Source organism: Candoia aspera, chromosome 13 (genome assembly GCF_035149785.1).
Source record: "Candoia aspera isolate rCanAsp1 chromosome 13, rCanAsp1.hap2, whole genome shotgun sequence".
NCBI classification, from domain to species: domain Eukaryota; kingdom Metazoa; phylum Chordata; class Lepidosauria; order Squamata; family Boidae; genus Candoia; species Candoia aspera.
This window is the reverse complement of record NC_086165.1, coordinates 16759563-16782372: the sequence shown is the minus strand read 5'-3', so window position 1 is coordinate 16782372 and position 22810 is coordinate 16759563. Positions and strand designations below refer to the sequence as shown.

The window sequence follows — 22810 nt, the reverse complement described above, 5'->3', positions numbered from 1 at the left end:
CAACGAAACGACAAAAGCTCCGTAATATTGGCAGCAATTCAACTCTCTGCCGGCAACGGAGCCACCACGGCCGCGGCACTAGTGGACTCGGGGTGCTCAAAAAACCTCATCCACCCCGACCTAGTCGCCAAACTCGACCTCCGCTGCTTCCCCCTCCCCACGCCGCTGGCATTCCACCAGCTGGACGGCTCTACAGCGGGAGGGAAACCAGCCACGCTACAAACCGAGCCGGTCACCCTGCAAATGGGCACTCACACCGAGCGCACATCGTTCGTAGTCACGCCCATCGGACGGCCCATTGCAGTCCTGGGGATGCCATGGCTCGCGAAAAACAACCCGCGGATCAACTGGGCGACCCGCACCTTCACATTCGGCGACGGCGAGTATCGAGCACCAGTACCAGCTGGCAAAAGCAACCCCACGGTAGGACGAGCGGAGGCGACCACACAAGACAACGCCGCTACCACAGCAGACCTACCAGAACAATACGCCGACTTCTCCGAGGTCTTCGGAGAGGCAGAGGCAGACCAACTACCCCCCCACCGCAAGACGGATTGCCGGATCGACCTACTGCCCGACGTCCCCCTACCTAGACCAAAGATCTATTCGATGACCCCGAAGGAGATGGCAACCCTCCGGGAGTTCATCGATAAAAACCTAGACAGGGGATTCATAGAGCCAGCATGCTCACCGGTCGGAGCCCCCGTCTTATTCCGGGAGAAGAAAGACGGGACCCTACGGCTCTGCACCGACTACCGGGGCCTAAACGCGGCTTCCCTGTCCAACAAATACCCCTTACCCCTGGTGAAGGACATGCTCGCCCACCTGTCCACGGGCAAAGTCTTTTCCAAATTGGACCTTCGCGAGGCGTACTATCGCATCCGAATCAGGGAGGGGGACGAATGGAAGACGGCGTTTAACTGCCCCCTAGGCGCTTTCCAGTACAAGGTACTGCCCTTCGGACTCGCGGGGACCCCTGGGGTGTTCATGCAGCTCATCAATGAGGTACTGCATGAACATCTGTTTAAAGGGGTCCTGGTCTACATCGACGACGTCCTCATTTACACAAAAACACACGAGGAACACGTAACCTTAGTCAGGCAAGTCCTCGACAAGCTCAGAAGGGCGCAGCTCTATGCAAAGCCTACAAAGTGCGAGTTTCACAAAGAGCGCCTAGACTATTTGGGGTATCGAATCTCCGGGGACGGCATCGAAATGGACCCCGCAAAAGTCGAAGCGGTGCTAAACTGGGAGCGGCCCCGCAACAGACGGCAACTACAGAGCTTCCTGGGATTCGCGAATTTCTACAGGTCCTTCGCCCGGGGGTTCGCTGAGATAGCCCTCCCCTTAACGGACCTCCTCAAAACCAAAGGGGTGGGGGACACCCGACGCGCCAAGAACCCAGGCACAGTGCTGAATTGGACTCCCGCGTGCCAGACCGCATTCGACAAGCTGAAAGCGCTGTTCACGACGGAGCCAATCCTCGCGCACCCGGACCCAGAACGGCCATTCGTGGTCCAAGCCGACGCCTCAGACTTCTCCCTGGGAGCCATCCTGCTACAAAAAGACTCCACGGGGCTCCTGAAACCATGCGCCTACCTGTCAAGGAAGTTCTCCGAGACAGAGAGGCGATGGCACGTCTGGGAGAAAGAAGCCTTCGCGGTGAAATCGGCACTAGAGACATGGCGTCACCTACTCGAGGGAGCCACCCAACCATTCGAGGTCTGGACGGACCACCGGAACCTCGAGGCCCTACGAACGCCTAGACGCCTTAGCCCAAAACAGGTCCGATGGGCCCAATTCTTCAGCCGCTTTGATTTCCAGCTGAAGTTCATGCCGGGCAAGAAGAACTTCCTGGCCGACGCCCTCTCCCGGCTGCCCCAAGACGAAGAGCCCGCCCCAGACACCATTGGGACGGTCCTATCCGCCTCGCAACTGGGGATGGCCGTGACCACCCGAAGCGGCGCACGGAGGCAGCTCGACGCTACGGCGCAGCCGACGGTGGGACAACCGGCGACGGAAAGAAGCCAACCGCAACTACCAGGGGGAATGCGCACGGACCTCGCCGCCGCCCTCAAAACCGACCCCTGGTTCCTGGCAAACCCCGACAAGGTAACGATGGCGCAAGACCTGGCATGGGGGGAAGGCAGAATCTACGTCCCGGACTCGCAACGCCAGGCGATCTTGCATAGGTCACACGACGCCAAGCAAGCGGGACACTTTGGTTTCCTCAAGACCCTACACCTAACACGGCGCCAATTCTGGTGGCCCGCGCTCAGGCGAGACGTAAAAACCTACGTGGCGTCCTGCCCAACGTGCGCTAGGGCCAAACGGGCACCAGGCAAACCCGCGGGGCTATTGCAACGGGTGGCAGAACCCTCCCGCCCATGGGAGGAAATCTCTATGGATTTTATAGTGGACCTCCCACCCAGCCAGAAGAAAACGGCCATTTGGGTGGTGAAGGACTACTTCTCAAAGCAGGCCCACTTCATCCCCTGCACGTCGGTCCCATCCTCACAACAACTAGCCAAACTCTTCCTCATCCACGTGTACAGGCTACACGGATGTCCCGCACGTGTGGTGACCGACAGGGGCACACAGTTCACCTCCAAATTCTGGCGGGCCTTCCTGAAGCTGACGGGGACCCAACAGGCCCTATCTACGGCTTGGCATCCGCAGACGGACGGAGCCACTGAGGTTCTTAATGCCACCTTAGAGCAATTTATACGATCATATACGAACTACCACCAAGACGACTGGGCTGAACTGCTCCCGTTCGCCGAAGTCGCATACAACAACGCCGTCCACACGAGCACGGGGAAAACCCCGTTCGAAGTAGTCTCGGGGCGCGACTTCATCCCCATACCGGAGCTACCTCAACCCCCGGAACCCCAGGTGGACGCCAGCGACTGGGGACGGAAGATCGCGGAAGCATGGCCAGTAATCACGGCGGCGCTGAAGGAGGCACAGGCTGCTTACAAAGAGCAGGCCGACAAGCACCGGCGCCAACAACCGACGTTCCAGGCGGGGGATATGGCCTATCTCTCCACCAAGTTCCTAAAGTCAACCCAACCCTCGAAAAAACTGGGGCCTAAGTACATCGGGCCGTTCCGAGTCACGCAAATAGTGAACCCGGTAGCAATACGCCTGGACCTGCCACACAACCTCCGGAGACTCCACCCGGTGTTCCATACCAGCCTCCTAAAACCGGCAACCACCTCCCGATGGCACCCAAGCACGCCACAGCCCGCACCGCTAATGATCGACGGGCAACACCACTTCGAGATCAGGGACATCCTCGACTCCCGCAAGCAACGAGGAACTCTACACTATCTGGTCAGGTGGAAACACTTCCCCCACCCGGAATGGGTGGCGGCGCACAACGTTAACGCGCCTGACCTGACCAGAGCATTTCACCGGGCATACCCCGACAAACCGCAACCAAGGTCAGCAAAACCAACCCCCCCCCCGCAGGCCCCCCCCGCCTCCCGTGCCCCAAGGGAAAGGGCCCCCCCCAAGCCCGCGACTTGGGTGGACCTTCCCCCCCCCGGGACTCACTCCCCCCGCCCCGGGCCCACGGGGTGGTGACAAACGATCGCCAGCGCCCTCCCCCCGCCCCCCGGCCGCGGGGGAGTGGCAAGCAAGTCAACAGGGCAACCTGGGGGCAACGCCCAGGAGACACAACAAAGGCGACGCACTCTAAATAAGAAAAGAAGGGCCCTACCTGGAGCTGAGCAGCACCCGACCAGCCACGCCTCTCGCCTCGCCGAACTGAGCCAAACAAACAGGGTGTGGTTGGAGCATGCGCACGCCAGGTCAGAACCCGAGCATGCGCACCATGGACACACCCTGGGAAGGCACGTGGTAGAGGGAGGAGCAAAGGGAGGGGCGACAACTACTCCGGCGGGAACTTTGAAAAAAAAAAAAAAAAATGTGGCGTTTTGACAGCTCCACGGGGAAAACCAAGAAAACCGGGGGAGAACACTATTCGAAAAGGGGGCAGTATGTCATGAGTGCCGTTGAGCTAAAGTCATCAGCGCAATGGCACACATGACAATGACAAGGAAATAAGTGAAGGGGCACAAGTTAAGCAGCCATCAACCCACAACGACTAACGGCTAACAAACAATAGCTAAACGAATCACGGAGCCACCCAAGCCATCAGCGGCAATACAACGGGGATCGCCCAGCTGAAAGCAATCAGCAGAAGAATGGAAACCTGAGGATGGGCGATCCTGGAAACCCTCAACCAACGGCAGGGCAACGCATGGGACAAAGGGGGGTGACGTGACCGTGAGCGAGGGGGCGCTGACCGGCGCGGGGTATTTAAACCCCGCACCGGCGCGCTCCTGTCACTCTCAGCTTTTTTCTACCAACGTTGTACCTGCCCTGAAATAAACCAGAACCTGATTTGCAAACCAGCGTCTGAACGTTATTCAGAGGTAGGCAGCGCATGACAACTGGGCACTTTGTCTGCTCCAGTGATGATTCTAGAAAGGGAGGCCTTTCCCTGAAGAAATGGTCTGAAAGTGATGCTCCTAGAGTCACAGCTATCACTGGTTGGGCAGGTGGAAGATGGCTGGGGGTGCCTTTGCCTACCTTTGGATGGTGTGCTGGTTGTAGTCCTTCTTGGAGCATGATGGTTACCCTCATCACTGCTCACACCAACTACTGCAATGCACTCTGCATTAGACTGTCTTTGAAGACGACCGGGAAGCTGCTATTAGTACAACATGCAGCAGCTTGCCTGCTGGTGGATGAGACCACCAGTGCTGCATAACACCAGTGTTGTGGGGGCTACATTCATTGCCAGTAGGCTTCCATTTCAAAATTCTGGTCATAATCTAGGTATCTGAAGAGCTTCCACTCCAAGGAGAACTGATACGTCCCACACATTCAACCAGAATGGGGATATTGAGAATGTCTTCCCTTGTGAGATCTGAGAAGGAGGAGCAAGGACATGCTGCTTCTCTGTATGTGCCCTCATGTGCTGGAACACCCTACCTCCAGAGATCTGTATGGCACCTTCCCTTACAATGTTCTGGGGAACTCTGGAGACCCATCTTGTTTGCTGAACTTTTAATGGATAAGGAGAGAATTTCTATGGAGTACTAGATTAAGCCATGAGAAGTCTTGTTGGGGGTATAGAAATGATGCAGATAAATAGATAAACAAACAAAGATCCCTCCTATATCTCATGACCAATTCCTTCCAATCAGCTTCCCATACCTGAGTTTGGGCATTGACCTCACACCCAGCTTCCAGGAGTAGCTTAACGCAATCATTATGTCCTCCCTCAGCAGCCAAATGCAGGGAAGTCATCCCTTCCTGGAAAAAGAGAGAAGCAGCGAACTGTGGTTGTCCTCTTAATCATGTGTGAGAGTTAGTTCTCACACAGTCAGGGAAAAACAACAGAGTAGCATATCTGACCACTGCACACACAGATGAGAGCTGAAAACCAGCCCTCTCATGCAGAAGACGGGACAGGTAGATTGGTTTAAGACAGAAGGAGCACCAGGGCAGTTCAGGATGATGCAATCTGGGAAGACAACTAAATCACAACAAGGGGTCAAAAGAAGGGTAACCTTCTTTTGGAGTAGAGAGAAACTCTGGCAGGCTTCCAAGTTGTTGTTATTATATCCTACAACAGGGATTCTCAACCTTAGCAACTTAATAAGTGTGGACTTCAACTCCCAGAATTCCCCAGCTATTTGGTATGTAGCCATAGAGGTATTCTTCACATGTCATGCACCTATGTTACATAGCCTGCTTTGGCCATAACCAAACCTCAAGAAAAAGAGTTGGCCTTAAATTTCAATGTTTCCTATGGGAGAAAACATGTTTTTGCAGCTTTCTACTCACTGCATTCTTGTCATCCAGGTCCATGCCAGCTTCTATAAGTTTCTGAAACACGTCTGCATGCCCATTCATGGCCGCCAAATGAAGGGCCGTGTTCTTCTCCTGCAAACCAATATGACATTTCACATAAAGGAGAGGAGAGGAGAGGAGAGCTCTCATGGGGATCCAGTGGGAGAGCAGCTGGAAATGTTCCTCTAAGGCCACTTTAGCCCCATGAATTTTGGCAGGCACAATACCGCAAAGCAAATCCATTTGGGGCTTTCCCAGCAATCACACATTCAAAGTTACGGATCCAAGAAAAGAAAGGCATTAATGAATGTATTAATGCAGTAATTCCAAGTCTGGGATCAGTCTTCACATAAATAATTAAAAATGACATTGACTTGTGTTTTCCAATGCACTTTCAAACTTACTATTATTTGTATCCTGCCTTTTTGGCCCCAAGCCATCCAGGGACTTTTCATAGCAGAGGCTAGATTTGAACCTGGCTCTCCCCAGTCCTAAACTAACATCTTAACCACTATACCACATCAGCTTAAACACTGATCAAACAGTGACCCAGGGATGAGCAGTTGTAGAGGGATGTAACAGCAACCTTGATGAAAGGGGAAATAAAAGACATTCTGGGGAAGGGAGGGAGCATGAGAAAGAAACTCAAATGACCCCACCTTGACTCTGCTTGGTATAAGATGGAGTAGAGAGAAACTCTGGCAGGCTTCCAAGTTGCTGCTGTTATATCCTACAACAGGTTTTCTCAACCTTAGCAACTTTAATAAGTGTGGACTTCAACTCCCAGAATTCCCCAGCTATTTGGTATGTAGCCATAGAGGTATTCTTCATATTTACTTGCTAGAGAATTCTGGGAGTTGTAGGCCACGCATCTTAAAGTTGCTAAGGTTGAGAAATCCTGCCCTAAAACAAAATAGTAGCATTCCTTGCAATATCTATTCCTATCTTGGCCTAATTCTAAGTGCAGACATCAATCTTGAAAGTCTGCCAGTTTCCCTCTGCTCCCTCTTATCCCCAACAGAATCAAGGGGGGGGGGGATTATTTTCTTTCTCATGTCTTCCCAGCCTGAGTTCTCTTTTATTTTTTGCTTAACAGTTCTCAAATACTTTTATTAAGGTTATCTTTATATTCCACTACAGCATTGCCTTATATTGTTTGGAAGCTGAATGACTCATGATGAGGTGAAATCTCAAAATAATTCCCTTCCTAGTACATGTGAGTCTGAAGTTGGATCAAACTCTGACTGTTTGATTTGTTTATCTCTAGTGGTATACAAGCTCAATCAGCCATACTGAAGATTTCATTGTAAATGTGACTTCCTTAAACACGAGCAAACAGTGCTATGCTCATTTATTTACACAGTTTCTTTACCTCTTATCAAATCATGCATCTCCAGGAGGCATAGAACTTAACAATACCGTTTCTAAAATGTATAATTCAATAAGACATAATGCAGTTAACATAGATCAACAATAGTTTCTTACTTTTACTGTTCTGGCTTTTAAAGTGTTAGCCACCCAAAGTCATTTGGAGCTGGGTGGCTTCTATATTAAATTAAGTAAGTAAATACAAAAAAGCCAGTTTGGTGTAGTGGTTTAGACACCAGGCTAGAAACCTGGAGACAGTGAGTTCCAGTCCTGCCTTAGGCACAAAGCCAGCTGGGTGACCTTGGGCCAGTCATTCCCTCTCAGCCCTAGGAAGGAGACAGTGACAAACCACTTCCAAAAAACCTTGCCAAGAAAACTGCAGGAACTTGATGTATTGACAGCCAGTTTGGTCTCATGGTAAAGGTGGTGGACTAGAAACCAGGAGACCATGAGTTCTAGCCCTGCCTTAGGCACAAAGCCAGCTGGGTGACCTTGGGCCAGTCCCTCTCTTTCTCAGCCCTAGGAAGAAGGCAAGGGCAAACCACCGCTGAAAAAGTTGCCAAGAAAACTGCAGGGACTTGTCCAGGCAGCCACCAGGAGTCATCACTGACTCAAAGCCCACCCCCCAGCAAAACTAAATAAATAATATTTTAAAAATATTTAAACATAATAAACCAATGGCCATGGTTAATGGGATAGTGGTGTTTTGAGATTAAGAGGAATAACAAGGTTTTCTGCACACTCTTGAATTAAAATAAGGTTGGTGCAATCTCAAATGCTTTCATTGAGTATTTTATTTTATGGTTTTGGCAGAAACCATCTGAATCTGAAACCAGGCTGCAGTCAATTAGAGAGCTTAATAGAGGTTTATGAGAAAGCTGGAATGGAGGATCCAGAAGATTCCTAGATCTTTGGCAGGACAGTTCCCAACTCTTTTTCAAACCTTGTCTTTGAGGCTGCGAGAACAACCTAAGTCGAGGAGAAGCTCTACCACCTCCAGCTGTCCCTTCTCCGCTGCTAAATGTAATGCTGTCCTGCCGATCTTTAAGGAGAGAAAGAAGAGGGGGAAAAAGGGGGTGGGGTGGGGGAAGACAAAACCAGACTCTGATAATTGCTTATATTTAATGTTCATGTCATTGAAAGGTAATAAAACAGGCTTGTAGGAATTCTGCTGCAAGAGGCTTGTGCAACAGAAATTTATCATTGACTCAGAACTGATTTATTTTTTAAAATTTTGGTTCTGCTGGTAAGAGAGAAAAAGTTGGATCAGTTGTTTTTAAATTTGCTAGCCTCAGAGATTCTTTCCACACTGGCAAATTACAACCTCTAGGTGTCTGCCATGATAGCCCAGCGTGTCCAACGCAGAAGCACCTGCAAGATTTTGGTGTGATGCCGCATCACACCATTATGATGAAAACACTGCCCTTTCTGTACTTGGTTTTCATCTCATGACGCCTGCACAAAGAGGACACAGCTTGGGTGGCACTGCTGCAATGCTGTTGGGTCATTTGCCCCCTTGCCTGCTCCCTGCAGATGCCACTGGGGCAAAGCATTCTGGGAAGCTCTTTCTGGCATGCTGTTCAGTTGAGACCCCTGCTCAGCCAGTTGGGGCCCCACCACTTGGAGGCTATCTTAAAACACATTTATTTATGTTATTTATTTATTAGATTTATATTACCGCCCCTCTCCCCCAATGGGGGACTCTGGGCGGTTAACAACACTGCCCTGTGGCAAAGCATCAGATGGAAGTGTCTATGTGAGGAGATCTTTTTGGTCTGGTGGGGCCATCTGGAATTTTGAAAAGGTGATGGGGGTGCTCTCAGAAAATGGCCACCAAGGAGGACATAGCCAATTACCAAGTATGGATGATGACAGTGTTATCTGCCACTACGCTAGTCCGCAACTTTCAGAGAGCTTGCCTGCCTCAATTGTTGTCCTTTTTCTGGACAAGCAAAACATTAGATTGCAGCCATCTGCCATCTTTATTTTCTCAGAAAGCATATAGGGACCTGTAAGGATTGGGTATTGGAACAGTCACTCAAGCATGGTACCTCCCTCCCAGTTTATATTCCAGAAAAAGAGGAAACTGAGGAGAGAGGGATTTGGGAGGGGTAGGTAGAAGAATTAAGCCCTGTGAGGCTGGCAAACTCAGGACACAAGAACCAGTTAGATTCCTTGAATAACTGCGACAAGGGTAATGTAACAGAATTTTGAAAGGCTGCCAGAACGGTTTCTGAGTTCAACTTATGCCAAGTGTAATTAAGGCAAGAAAAAGTCTCTTTTTATGCTCCCCTTTTCCCCTGGACTCAGGAATCTTTTGTGTAATGGGGCTTCTCCCTCCTGTGTTCTCAGCATCTACTAGACATTCCTTCATAGGATGGATGGATTTGAGAGACTTTCTAGCTCCAGGAAATCTTGCTTGTCAGGGAGAGCAAGGACTGACAGCCTATGGGTATGATGTAATATTAAGACGATCTCTTTCCATCTCATTTTAACCCACCAAAATTAATTCAAATTCTTGTTTAAACATTAACCAACTGATTATGCTGTTCTAAATCTCCCCACTTTCCACCTAGTCATGACATGATGGATGATGGATGATGGATGATGGATGATGGATGATGGATGATGGATGATGGATGGATGGATGGATGGATGGATGGATAGATAGATAGATAGATAGATAGATAGGGGAAAATAAAAGAACTTGCTTTCAAAGAAAAGGTTTGCTGATGGCAAACTGGGTGAATTGGATGATGTTTCACTTTTTTTAAGAAAGAAAAGAAAAGAAAAAAGAAAAAGAAAGAAAGAAAGAAAGAAAGAAAGAAAGAAAGAAAGAAAGAAAAGGACTTCCAGAAACAGGAAGGATATGTGACAGACCCAGAAGCATTTGGGGAAATAAAAGTGATGCTGATGACTGGCATTTAATTTTGTAGCAGTCTAGCTTGTCTTAAAAAAATAAATAAAAAAGCTATTTTTAAAGTTGAAAGTTAACAGAAATATCTATGACACATATTGGAACTTCTGAACAACACAGAGTATGAGTACCACACAATCCCTATTTTTAAAATTAAAATCCTGGTTTGACAAATAAAATGTCTGATTGGGCAAGAAGTCTGGCAGGTGCCAACGAAGGATCTATGGGCACATTAGGACTCACAGACACCATGTTGGGGATCCCAGGACTATATGATGGCCTAATGGTCTTTCAGGGATCTGTTGGCCTTCCCAGTTCATCTAACTGGGGAAGGGGAGACTTCCTCTGCACATAGCTTGCTTACCTTATCTTTCTTATCCAGCTGCACATCTTCCAGATCTTCCATGATGAACTCCATCACCCTGAGATGACCTCTTTGGGCAGCACAGTGCAGGAGGTTGTGGCCATTCTGAAAAAGTAAGGGTGACAGATTCAAGATGTGGGGGAATAAATCAGCAATCTGCTCCATTTTGCTCTTCAGGTCCCAGATAATGCAATTGTTCGAAGTGTTACAAACTGTTCTTTTCTTTTTTTCTTTTTATATTTTTCTTAGTTTATATCAGTTTTTTATCTCCTGTGTTTTGTAACCTTTAATAAAAATTATTATAAAGAAATAAATGAAGGTATCTTGTGATATTGGGCAGGTGGGGAAGATATTGAGATCTCTAAGCAGGGATGTCCTGGGGGTGGGTCAAAAAGTCAGGATGGAGGCTGTGACTGTATGATTAACTGTATGATCATCGGGATGCCTGTAAAAAAGGAGTGGGGCTTTGATCATGCAGTTGCAGCTGCCATTTTAACTTTTTTTACCTCCCCCACCCCACCCCTTGCCACTGTCCCTGCCTCTAGGATCAGCTGTCTCTCTAACTTCATAGCCTTGCCTTAAAACAAGGATTGGGGAGATTGAGAGACACCTTCCAAGGCTGAGTTTTCAGAAATGGAGATCCTGTATGAAGAAAGCAGCTTCCCATTTTTTGGAATTTAGCTCCTTCTCTTGCCTTTTGCTAAGCAAATGAAAACCTGTCATGAAGGAAGTGCCTTCCTTCTGCACTTTGCAACTGTCAGATCATGTTTTATTCCTTCTGAGTTAGTAATTATTAAGAAATGTGCAGGTTTGCATTGCTGGTTATGTACAATATTTGGGATGAAAACAATTGCAGACTTTCCCCTTAAACAAACACTGCTGGCACGGGAGGCCTTAATGCCCCAGCCCAAAGATCTTCTTCACTGAAGACTGCCTGCAGAGTCATTTCCTCATAGCTGCATGATGTCTCAAAGCTAATTCAACCTAAATCAAGCCAATCCATCTCCTATTGCGCTCTTCCATTCAATACAGCCCCCACCTGGTTGCGTTCAAAAGAGCTCTGAAAACCTAGCTCCTTGGGTTCAGTGTGTATTTAATTGTCTTTCATGGTTGTTTTCCTTCTGGTGTTTGGCTTTTTTTTTTGTAAGATTGTTTTTATTTTCTGACACCCAGGGTTGTTGAAGAGTTGGGTGGCTTTGTACACTTCTAAATAAATATACAGGTAGGTAAAGGTAAAGGTTTCCCTTGACGTAAAGTCCAGTCGAGTCCGACTCTAGGGGGTGGTGCTCATCTCCGTTTCTAAGCCTTGGAGCCGGCGTTGTCCATAGGACACATAGGTCATGTGGCCAGCATGACTCACGGAACGCCGTTACCTTCCCGCCGAAGCGGTACCAATTAATCTACTCACATTTGCATGTTTTCGAACTGCTTGGTGTGCAGGAGCTGGGATTAACAACGGGAGCTCACCCCGCCGTGCGGTTTCGAACCGCCGACCTTCCGATCGACAGCTCAGCGGTCTTAACTACGATTCATTTAGTGACAGTTCAGACTTATGGTGGTGCTGAAAAAACCTACTTGTGACCAGTCCTCACATTTATGACTGTCATGGCACAGCGTCCCATGGTCACATGATCGCTATTTTCGACCTTCCCAGCTAGCTTCTGGCAAGCAAAATCAATGGGGAACTGCACAATTTGCTTAATGCCCATGGTGACTTGCTTAATGACTGCTGCAAAAAAGGTAAAATTGGGTTGGATTCGCTTAATAACTGCTTCACTAAGTAACTGACATTCTGGTCCCAGTTGTGGTCATTAAGCGAGGATCACCTGTACTGTGTAAGCAGCCACTATTTCTTTAATGGACCTAGCTAAATATGTTGCATGGACAAAGCATGGTGTCTTCAGATGGTCAAGGCACAGCTAAAAGGGACAAAGGTAAACATTTTTAGCAGATCTCACTGGCACAGAAGTCCATTCCCAATCCTACTGATGCCCCAATGACAAAATGTGCATTGGGATAACACGATGCAAGCTTTGCCCTTTCGTACTTGCTCATGTGAGTATGCAAAGGAGGGAGTTTGCATCCCAGCAGTGTGATACACATTTTGTCACTTGCCTCCTGCATCACTTGCCTCCTTCAGACAACCATGTCCTTCCATTCAACTCTTGCTATGGAGCCCAGCTTTGTCAGCTGATGCCCTCAAGCTAGAAAAAGCTACCGTACCTTATTTACACAGTTGATTTTAGCGCCAGCATTAACCAGGATCTGAACGATGCGTAAGTGACCAAACCAAGCAGACAGGAGGAGTGCACTCATCCCAAACTGGGAAACAGAAGGATAAGAAAAAGGAAGTTAGCTTATCCTAGGCCAGAGAAGCAAAAACTCACATGATCTTGATTTCTAGAGAGGCTGACATTGTTAAAGGAATACACATGACAAAGTAAGTCCATTTCCCCTACACCCAAAAAGTCAACAAAACAAGCTTTGAAATGAAATAGCGTGAAAACATACGGACTGATGTTTCTTTAAAGTTCTGGTAGTTTTTCAAAAAGAGTTACTCCGAAAGCAGTTGTGACTTTAAAAATGCACACGCCTATGCTTTAGAAGATACGTGTTTGAGAAGCTAGAAAGGTCCTCCAAGCTCAACTGATACTTTTTGGCGAGAAGGAAGACAGAAAAATAAATGTTTGTTTCTTCTTTGTTCTTTCAATACGTGCATCTTGCTTCCTTTCCTGGTACTCTCTGTCGCACTGGACATCCCTTATTTAAGGAGTGGAAGTGCAGGTTCAGTGTCCCAGCCCCCCTTGGTGGAAGCTTGGGTTACAACAAATCTCTGCCCTTGCGAAAAAGATATTTTAACCCAGTCTGATGCTCTGCCTGGGAAACTCTGTAGCTGTGATGCAGCAGCAGATTATGAGAAATGAAGCAGTGAAAAAACAGTCCCATGGGGAACAGTCCATTGTTCTGCCTGAAGAGTCCAATGTTCGGAGAAGATATTCGCCAGTACATCAGCCAGCATCATCCATGGGGAGATATCAAAACAGCCAGGTAGGGAATGCCTGTGGACACTGCTGAGACCAGCATTCCTTGTGTATAATGCTGTGGTTCCCTGTTCTATGCAGACGGTTAAAAAGTAAAATCTGCCATGGCCTGATCAGGGTTGAATCCACTGTAGGTGGGGTGGGGAAGGTTTAATCATCCCCATTCCCATCTGCCCACTGTTTACCACCTCCCTATCTGCAAAAGGATATAACTCAATTGAGATGAGTTGTCTAGAAAAGCTCCAAGTTTGCGGGGCTTCTCTAGGTTCTTGTCTCTGTGCCTAGCAACTGGGGAAAGGTAAACCTCTATTGACCTCTTGCACAAACAGCTGACTGGATGGGTTTGATCCAAACAACCCCAGGACACTTCTGGGTTAAAACTGATTTTCAGCTGCACCACAGTTGACTGGTTTTTATTGTCTGAAGAATACACTCATCCTGCCCTTGTTGCATATCCTGCTTAACTAGATCTGTTATAGACTTAGTACCTGTGATTGGCTCATGTGTGGTGCCTTGTTAGTGTTAACCTTAGTTCTTATTTATTTTGTCTGTGGCTTAGCTTGTTGCAGGAACCCAACCTGTTTGGATAGCTTATGGTTCCAAAAACTGTTTTGGAAGATGGCATGAAAATAAAGATATGTTGGTCATTATACCCAATAAAGTAAACAAAGCATGGGGAAAATCTCACACTGTCTTCATCATTCACGGAGGCCTCATGGTCCAGGAGAAGGCGGACTGCCTGTTCATGCCCAGCTCCTGCAGCCCAGTGGAGAGCGGTCCTGTCTATCTGGAAAGAAAGAGAAATTAAGCAGGGGAGGAGAAAGGAGAGGAATCTTGCTCTCCATGTTTATCTTTGCCAATATTGTGCAATGTGAGCCCTAAAGTCAGCTGCACTCTCTTTTTCATTAGCTTAGTCTTTCTGTCAACAGACACACTCTAAGAACAAACTAAAAGAGGCTACCTGAGCCTGGATCACCACATGGTGACATTGCCAGTGCCAGTTCCCCCTCCCAATCTCTGCTCCTATCCAACTGGGACAAATTGGAAGCACTCACTCAGTAGTAGCACTGGTGGATCTGAAGGAGCCCAGGAATTTGCTCAAAGAGGCCCCACAATGGCATTGAATCTGATGGAGACTTCTGAGCCACATCTACCTCTCCATTGTCTTTTGTTAGGGACAGCATATCTGGGCTGTAAATCCATGCATGGCCACTAGGTAGTAGCAATTAGATGCGGAGTTGAGATACTGAGATGAGATTTCTCTTTGCTACCATCTAGCGGCTGATCAGGTACCTGCAGCCCTGATTTTGTAGTCCATGGGGAGACATTTTTATAACCACACTTACATTCCACTTGTTTGTGGGTAGGGATGCTTTGGAAAGGAAAAAGGACCCCTTGTGTGTTCTCCAGGCTATAGAACTGCCATCCTTGTAATTTAGCAATCAGCTTCTTGGATTCAGGATTGGTTACCAGATCAGACCTGGTGCTTTACTGAACAGCTGGGGAAAGGCAATGGGTGGGGGTGGGATTGCCAGCAGTCCCCAAATAGAATTTGCCTCCTCTATTATTTTTTCTCATCTCTTTTTAAAGCCAATGGACACCATCCCATTTTGCAACAGTGAATTCCATAAGTATCACAAAGCTTCTATCCTCACTTAATTTGCCTGAAACCCTCCAGCATTTAAATTTTGAGGAGCAGGGACATGGAGAGGTACAAATCCTTGCCAAATAAGCCCGTTCTACCCCTCCCACACCCAATTTAAGTGCCCACATTATTCTTAGCTTTGACATCAACCCCTCTCTTGATCAGCTTCTCCATGTACGCCGTGTCATTTCGTTTGGCTGCATCATGGAACATTTTTTCTGAAATAAGCACTTGAGAGAAGAAAAGGACATGTTAAAGACTGTAAAAATAATAAAAAATAAATTCTAGGCGGGCTGCATGCAGAGCAGAGGGTCAGCATAGATAGCTTTCAATCTTAATTCAGAAGGGAGGGTGTTGGATGTGACTGGCAAACTGCATGCCTTTTGCAGTTTCTCTGAAGGATTATCAAACCCCAGAACAGGCAGTCTTCTTGGTGGGCAGTGATGTAGAATGGACGTTTTCTCATTGAGCATGTTCTTCCATGTCAAGTTTCCAACACTTGGACATTTATTCTTTTAGAAAGATGACTTTGTAACCACAAATGATCACAATACAGATTAAGATTAAGATGATGATGATGATGTTGATGATGGCAATGACTTACAGAGAGTTTACCAGATAGTTCTGATTGCCTTTGGTACTTCTGAGTATCAGATCCTTCCTAAGGATCTAGGACAGCTAATCATTTGTCATAATATATGCACAGTTCCATGTAGTGCCAATTAGCTCCAGTTTGGTTCCATAGCTGGCCTAATTTGGTACAGCATGTGGGTTTGCACTTTGTGTGAAACTAAACTAAAATGGGGTTAGGTACTTGGATGAAAGACCACGAGGAAATCCAGGGCTGTAGGCTGGACTGAGAAGTTGGAAAACATCCAAGAAGACAGCCAAGGCAACCCACTTTGGTACTGAGGCCAAGAAAATGGAATAGATGAAATCATCAGGATTTCAGCTCAATTTGAAGACACTTTTAGTTGGTTGCTTTGTGTACTGTGGGGACTGGACCATTCCATGAATACAGTTTATCTGCTTGAGACGTGCTTGTTTGATGAACACAGTAATTGTGTGGTGATAATCAGGGTTATATTGCCATTTCTTTGCAAGCGCTACTCAGGAAAATTAAGTGCCATGAAATACATCCTTTATTTTCTCCCAGGCATTTTAGAGCTTTTCAAGTGTAATGATTGCAATCCATCTCACATATTGTTTTGTACTGGTTAGCTTCTCATGCCTCCCTTGGTAATTCGTTCCCTACTGAATTGCTTTTTCTCTTAGGCTGTTTTTCCTAACATTCAATTAGGAAGTGCCTTTCTGTAACTTAAATCTCTTCCTCTGTGTCCCATCCTGTGGAACGGTAGAGAACAGGACTTGCCTGGTCTCTGTGGGGCACTTCAACCAAGGAGATAGACATTTCTCAAGTAATAAATAAGTCCACAGAACTTTTTATTTCATAAAGGGAATTTTTAAATAATAATAATAATAATAATTATTATTATTATTATTCTCAAGGTTTCTTTTTCTTCAAGTTACTTGCTTTATTGCATTATAAAATACAAATCATGCACTATAGAATACAGATAATAACTGAGTACAGTGGTATTTAAACAATAGAAATGGGAAGCTGTTAACACTGTGATGTTAATTTAAGATAGATTAAACCAGCGTTTTTCAAACTTGGCAATTTGTGTGGACTTCAACTCCCAGAATTCTCCAGCCAGCATGGGGAATGGGGAATTCTGCGAGTTGAAGTCCACACATCTTAAAGTTGCCAAGTTTGAAAAACAGTGAATTAAGCTTTTAAAGATGAAGGGGGGGAAAAAGAACCTATATCAATGTTAAATATGATTTCTAAAATATTTATGAACATAAGGTTGCTTAAGTGGTGCAATTAATGCTAAATATGATGATAAAAGGGGATGCAGTGGCGCTGCGGGTTAAACTGCCGAGCTGCTGAGCTTGCCGATCGGAAGGTCGGTGGTTCGAATCCGCGTGACGGGGTGAGCTCCCGTTGCTAGTCCCAGCTCCTGCCAACCTAGCAGTTTGAAAACATGCAAATGTGAGTAGATTAATAGGTACCGCTTTGGTGGGCAGGTAACGGCGTTCCGTGTAGTCATGCCAGCCACATGACCACGGAAGTGTCTACGGACAAACGCCGGCTCTTCGGCTTTGAAACGGAGATGAGCACCGCCCCCTAGAGTCAGACATGACTGGACTTAATGTCAAGGGAAACCTTTACCTTTACCTTATGATGATAAAAAATTGCAAAATGCATTAAATTACTTTATAATATGAAAAAAGTTTAGATGTTTGAGTTAATATTTAATACTTGATGTTAAAGTCTCCACTGTATTATCATGTATTGTTATTTATGAATATTAAAGGGAAGACCAAGGAGCTGCTTAGAAAAGTAGATAGGTACTTAATCTCTGACTTCTCCCTTCCCTCAACTCTGACCAATTTATCGTGTTTATAAACATTTAGACCTCCTTAAACACCAATTGTCAATGTCTGTGATTGCTTTGCTGCTTTCAGAGGAAGGAGGGTTGTAGCACAGAAGGAAAATAATTTTAAAAAGCTCACACAGAACATTCCCACCTCTGAAAACTCACATGATGATCTCATTCTTCCTTGTGTTTGAAAAGTGACATGAGGCTTGCCCAGGGAATAAATGCAGAAATATGACCTGTTATGTAAATCCATGAAGATCCTCTTCCTTTCAAGGTGTAATTTTTGGAGAAAGAACTGTTTATACAGCATTACTCATTGCTGGGTACAGTCTATCAACACAATAGTAAGTCACATCAAGACATGTACAAATGGACTCAGTGTTTCCTCCTTTTTTGTGACCTCCCAGTCTAGCCCAGTCTAACCTGAGATATTCTGGTGGTCACCCATCCAAGTACAAGCAGGGTATAAATCTACGATTACTGGTACTACTACTGTCTAAGACAACAGCAACCACAAAAACCAGTGGGACTCTAGTGAGATTGGCAGCCATATCAAATAAATACACGGGGAATGAGTGAGAAAGCAAAAAGAATGAAATAGTTATTGGAACTATATTTGAACTGATTAGATCAGTGTCTCTCAACCTTAGCAACTTTAAGAGGTGTGGACTTCAACTCCTGGAATTCTCCAGCCAGGCACCTCTTAAAGACGCCAAGGTCGAGAAACACTGGATTAGATACTGGGTTAAGCATGTTAATTCAGCCCCTGTGATTTGAAAACTAAAAACCCGGCTTTTATGCCTGATGTGGCAAAGGGACAAACAATTCATTTCTGCCCCTAAACATTGCCAGTGTGATCCCCACCCCCTTTATGGCTTTCTATCCATTGAAGTCAATGGCCTGATAAATAGGGTGGGGAGTTGGAAGTATGGGGAAAACCCCAAATACTGAAATTACTCATTATACTGGAACCAATGAGTTTTCACAATCCCTGGAGGATTTCGACCCTGAGCTAAAGCTGCCTCCCGCGTCTTCCAATTGCCCCCCCCCCCCCACATAAGGCTGTGATTCTGCCCTCGAGTTGCAGGAGTTCCTTGAACGGAGCTAGGCGTCGGTGCGGAAGACGGATCCCTAACCCCTTTCGCGGAAGGGCGGCAGGTTGAACGTCGCGGGGTGGTGGTGGAATCCAGCAGGGACCTGTCGCGCCTTCGGGCCACCTCCCTCCCTCCCTCCCTCCCTCCGTCCCTCGCGATCCTTTCCCACCGCACTCCCTTTGGAAGGGACGCTTTCAGGACCCCCCTTCCTGCCCCAGCCCCACGAAGTCACGCCAGGCTGGGCACACCGCTCCCTGCTCTCGGCTATCCGACCTGCAAGCGCCGCGGGGCAGGGACCATCTGCACCGCCCCGGCTCCTTGCCCGCGCCCCGCGCGCGCCTGCCTCGCCCGCTCCTTACGCGTGTCCACCTCGGAAGCCAAGTCGTCCTCCATGCCGTCTGCAAGCTCACCGCCCGAGCATCCCCTTCGCTCCGGAGGACGCCCCTTCGAGGCGGACGCCGCCAGAGGGCACGCGCTTCGTCCGCCCGGGGGCCGCCCGCTCCGGCGTCTGCGGCTGCGGCTCCGGTCTCCTCCCTTCCTCCCTCCCTGCCGTCCCCGCCAGAGTCGGGCTAAAAATAGCCTGGTTAACGTCGCCCAGGACGAGGCTGCGCCCGCGCGCTCCCCGCGCGCTCCCGTGGCCACGAGCGCGCCCCGGGCGCCGCCCGCGCCCCTCAGATGGGCGCCTTCTGGCCGTGTCCGCGAGACTCGACGGGCTAGTAGGGAAGGGCAGGAAGCCGAAGACGGCAGGTGGATGGGGGTCTCGCTTGTTCGCTTTTTTTTCGTTGCAGTAATTTCTCCGCCGCTTCTTCCCACGAACTATGTACAGTACATGATATGATATTATTTCAAAACACGCTGCATTATGCATTGCTCCCTTCCCTTCCCTTCCCTTCCCTTCCCTTGTAATTTTTGCTCTTTGCTCTGCTTTATTAAATACAGGCAAAAGACAATATTAAAAGCCAGGTTAAAAAGACGCCTGGAGGGCGGAGCCCGCCTAGCCTCTTCAGCTTTTAACTGAACTCTGCACGGGGTGATTGTGGGGCTGGAAGGAACGAAGGAACATATCTCTCTGCTGAAAGTTGCGGGGAGAATATTTATGCATCCTAGAGGGGGCAAATGGATTAATCTGCGCTTCCTTTTGGGCATCATGCACACTGCGGCATCGTTCGTTATTATGCACACACACTAATTTAACTGCAGCCGAAGGACCGGGTGACAGAACATCATGGAGAAAATCTATCTGTGTGGTCACTAAGAGTCGACAACGACTTGATGGCACGTAATCAACAATCATCAGTTTAACTGTATTTATACTCTTCTTGATTCTTTGACTCTCCTCCTGCTTCAGGGTCCTTGACTGACCGCTCAGCTCACCTTGTTTCTTTCCAACTCAAGGAAAACTAATTCCGCGTGGCTATTTTCCTCGCTTTCCCGACTCCCACCAAGCCCCGCCTCCCAGCCGTGCGCTCTCCAGGGTCCTGGACCTCGCAGGTTGAACCCTGTTCTACAGGAGTAACTCCTCCAGTCTTCCCCTATCTGGCAGCTCTCTGAATAAGTTCCCAAGTTCCTTATTTGGCAGCTGTGAGTGTCTCCTTCCCACCAGAGGGCAGGAAAGTCTGCAAAGAGGACGTTTGGAGATGGGAAGGCTGGTGGGACATGATGGACTCGTGCAAAGGTTTGGGCATGCTGCAGGCCAGATGGCCAAACTTCCAACAGTATTAAAATGCCCTGGTATTTCTTTACAGTAATCTGAGATTGTCTCATTCTTGAGTGGAGATGTATGTGTCTCTCTCTGTGTGTATCTGTAGCATGTGCACAAACACAGAGAGACACTAATCACTGAAAGGTGTGGATGGGAGCACATTTAAAATGAACTTAGTAGAAAACGGAAAGGAGTATAAAATACATAATTTCAGTTTTAATTTTTGGTAAATATGTATGGAGAGCCAGTCTGGTGTAGTGGTTAAGGCACCAGAAACTGGGAGACTGTGAGTTCTAGTCCTGCCCTGGGCGTGTGCCCAAGTTGGTGACCTTGGACCAGTCACTCTCTCTCAGCCCTAGGAAGAAGAAGGCAAGGGCAAGTCACTTCTGAAATCTTGCCGAGAAAACTGCGGGGACTAGACCAGGCAGTCGCCAGGAGTCAACACTGACTCAAAGGCTCCATAAACAAGCAAGCAAACAAACAAGATCGTTCAGTGGTTGGGTCTGCAAATTGCACTAAGCCAAAATGTGGTTTGTTTGGATTTGGCTTAGTATGCATGTGAACCTAGCCATTAAGGCTTGTAAACCACAGCTTCTGCCAGCTGATTGTGACTCACTTCACAAAGCATTGTCAAAGGAACTGTAGCTTAGTACAGTGTGTGACTAAAACCACCCTACTACTCCTTCTGTTGTTTCTCTTGCTTCCCACCACAAAAAGCAGCAGAGTCATACCGGGTATTTTAGATACACATTTTAGCCAACACATACTGCATCACTTAAGTCTCTTTGCAGAATCTCCAGAGAAAGTATTTCAAGAGCAGGCAGACAATAACAGAAAGAGATACAAAAACAAACACCCTTTAATGTTTTTAGAAGTTATAAACCTAAGATGTAAGTGCACATTGGGACTGTTCTTAAACATCCAGATAGGTATGGGCCAACTTCTTTGAGGGTGGGGGCCCCACAAAACAACCTCTGATCTTTCAGAGAACCACAGGAGGCAATCTGGTGATGCAGTTACATCACTGGAAAGTGTGCAGCCAAAAACCTTTGGCTGGATTTGAGGGAGGGGTTATGGCATCCCTTCTGTCCAGCTCCTTGAAAGTTGCCTAAACTAGAAGTAATCCCAAGTACTTTCAAAGCACAATTCCCACAGAGTTCTCTTTAACACAGTTTATTGAGATGGAAGCAAGGAGAATACAAGAATTCCAGCAACTGAACAATTTCCCATTTATAGCCAATATATTGAGAGTACATTAGGGTAAAGACTTCCTGATTCTCTTTCTAACAGCCTTCATGTGAACCATGAGGAGGCATGAGCTTGTACAGTAGCTGGTTCTTTATATACAGGTGGTCCTTGTTTAATGACCACTCATTCAGCAACCATTTGAACCGTGACAGCGAGTGGTAGTTACAACTGGTCCTTGAAGTTCCAGCCATTGCAGCATCCCCGCAGTCACATGACTGCAATCCAGGTGCTTGACACCTGGCTAGTAATTTTGATGTCACAGCGTCCTGCAGTCACGTGATCACAATTTGTGATGTTCTGCAGCTTCCCACAAGCAAAATCAATGGGGAAGCTGGCAGAAAGTCAGAAGCTGCAATCACTTATTGACCCACATGGTCCTTGCTTAATGATGGTAACTGGAGACTGCCAGAACTGCTGTCACTAAGTGGTGCGGTCACGTGATTTTGCACTTTATGACCGCACTGCTTGATGATGGAAATTCCAGTCCCACTTACTGTAGTTAAGTGAGGAGTAACTGTAATAGCCTTTGAATATCTGCCTGGGAACCACCTCTTGTACCTTCCCCATCACAGACCAGGTTGATCACTAAGAATATTAGGGGTAGTCCTCCTGAATGAGTTGAGGGTCAGTAATTGCTATCTTAGGATTGCTCATGGGAGGGTCTTCTCTGTAGCATCACCTGCATTCTTTAATGCTCTTCAACCTGCAATTGGTGTTGTGCCTCCATTTACACCTTTTGGGTACCTGTTGAAGATCTTCATCTGGACCTTTTCTCTATAAATGCTGGATTAAAACTTATTCATTCAGCTTTTGTTTTCCTGTTTCCACTCTTTTTTTTTTTTTTTACTGCATATAGCTTCTGGTATTATATTCCGTTATTAATTTTGATGTTGCGTTTTATGTGCTGTAAATGGCTTTGAGATGCCTTTGTACAGGGATCATATAAACATGTATCGAAATATGTAACAATAGCAGCAACAGTTAGGAATGAGAGCAGGAGGCCTTTGGGAGGCATACCGCTATCATTCCCACCACCCTAGCTGAACAGATGGTTGGAAACTGTGTCATCTCAGAATTGTACTTCCTGTGTGCTTAAATCAGAAAGTTCTCCTCCAA

The 22810-nt window shown here is 47.1% G+C and overlaps 1 protein-coding gene across 1 annotated transcript in view; it reads right to left on the bottom strand.

The window, feature by feature from the left end:
• Positions 1-19205, bottom strand: part of ANKDD1A (ankyrin repeat and death domain containing 1A) — a 35727-nt gene extending 16522 nt beyond the window's left edge. The window contains exons 1-8 of the mRNA XM_063314242.1: positions 19104-19205; positions 15330-15433; positions 14247-14345; positions 12741-12839; positions 10518-10622; positions 8180-8278; positions 5863-5961; positions 5230-5328 (exon numbers count right to left, since the gene is read on the bottom strand). Coding sequence (XP_063170312.1) covers positions 5230-5328; positions 5863-5961; positions 8180-8278; positions 10518-10622; positions 12741-12839; positions 14247-14345; positions 15330-15433; positions 19104-19137 — 738 coding nt within the window. The 5' untranslated portion in view covers positions 19138-19205. The remainder of the gene's footprint in view (positions 1-5229; positions 5329-5862; positions 5962-8179; positions 8279-10517; positions 10623-12740; positions 12840-14246; positions 14346-15329; positions 15434-19103) is intronic.
• Positions 19206-22810: the final 3605 nt, after the last annotated feature.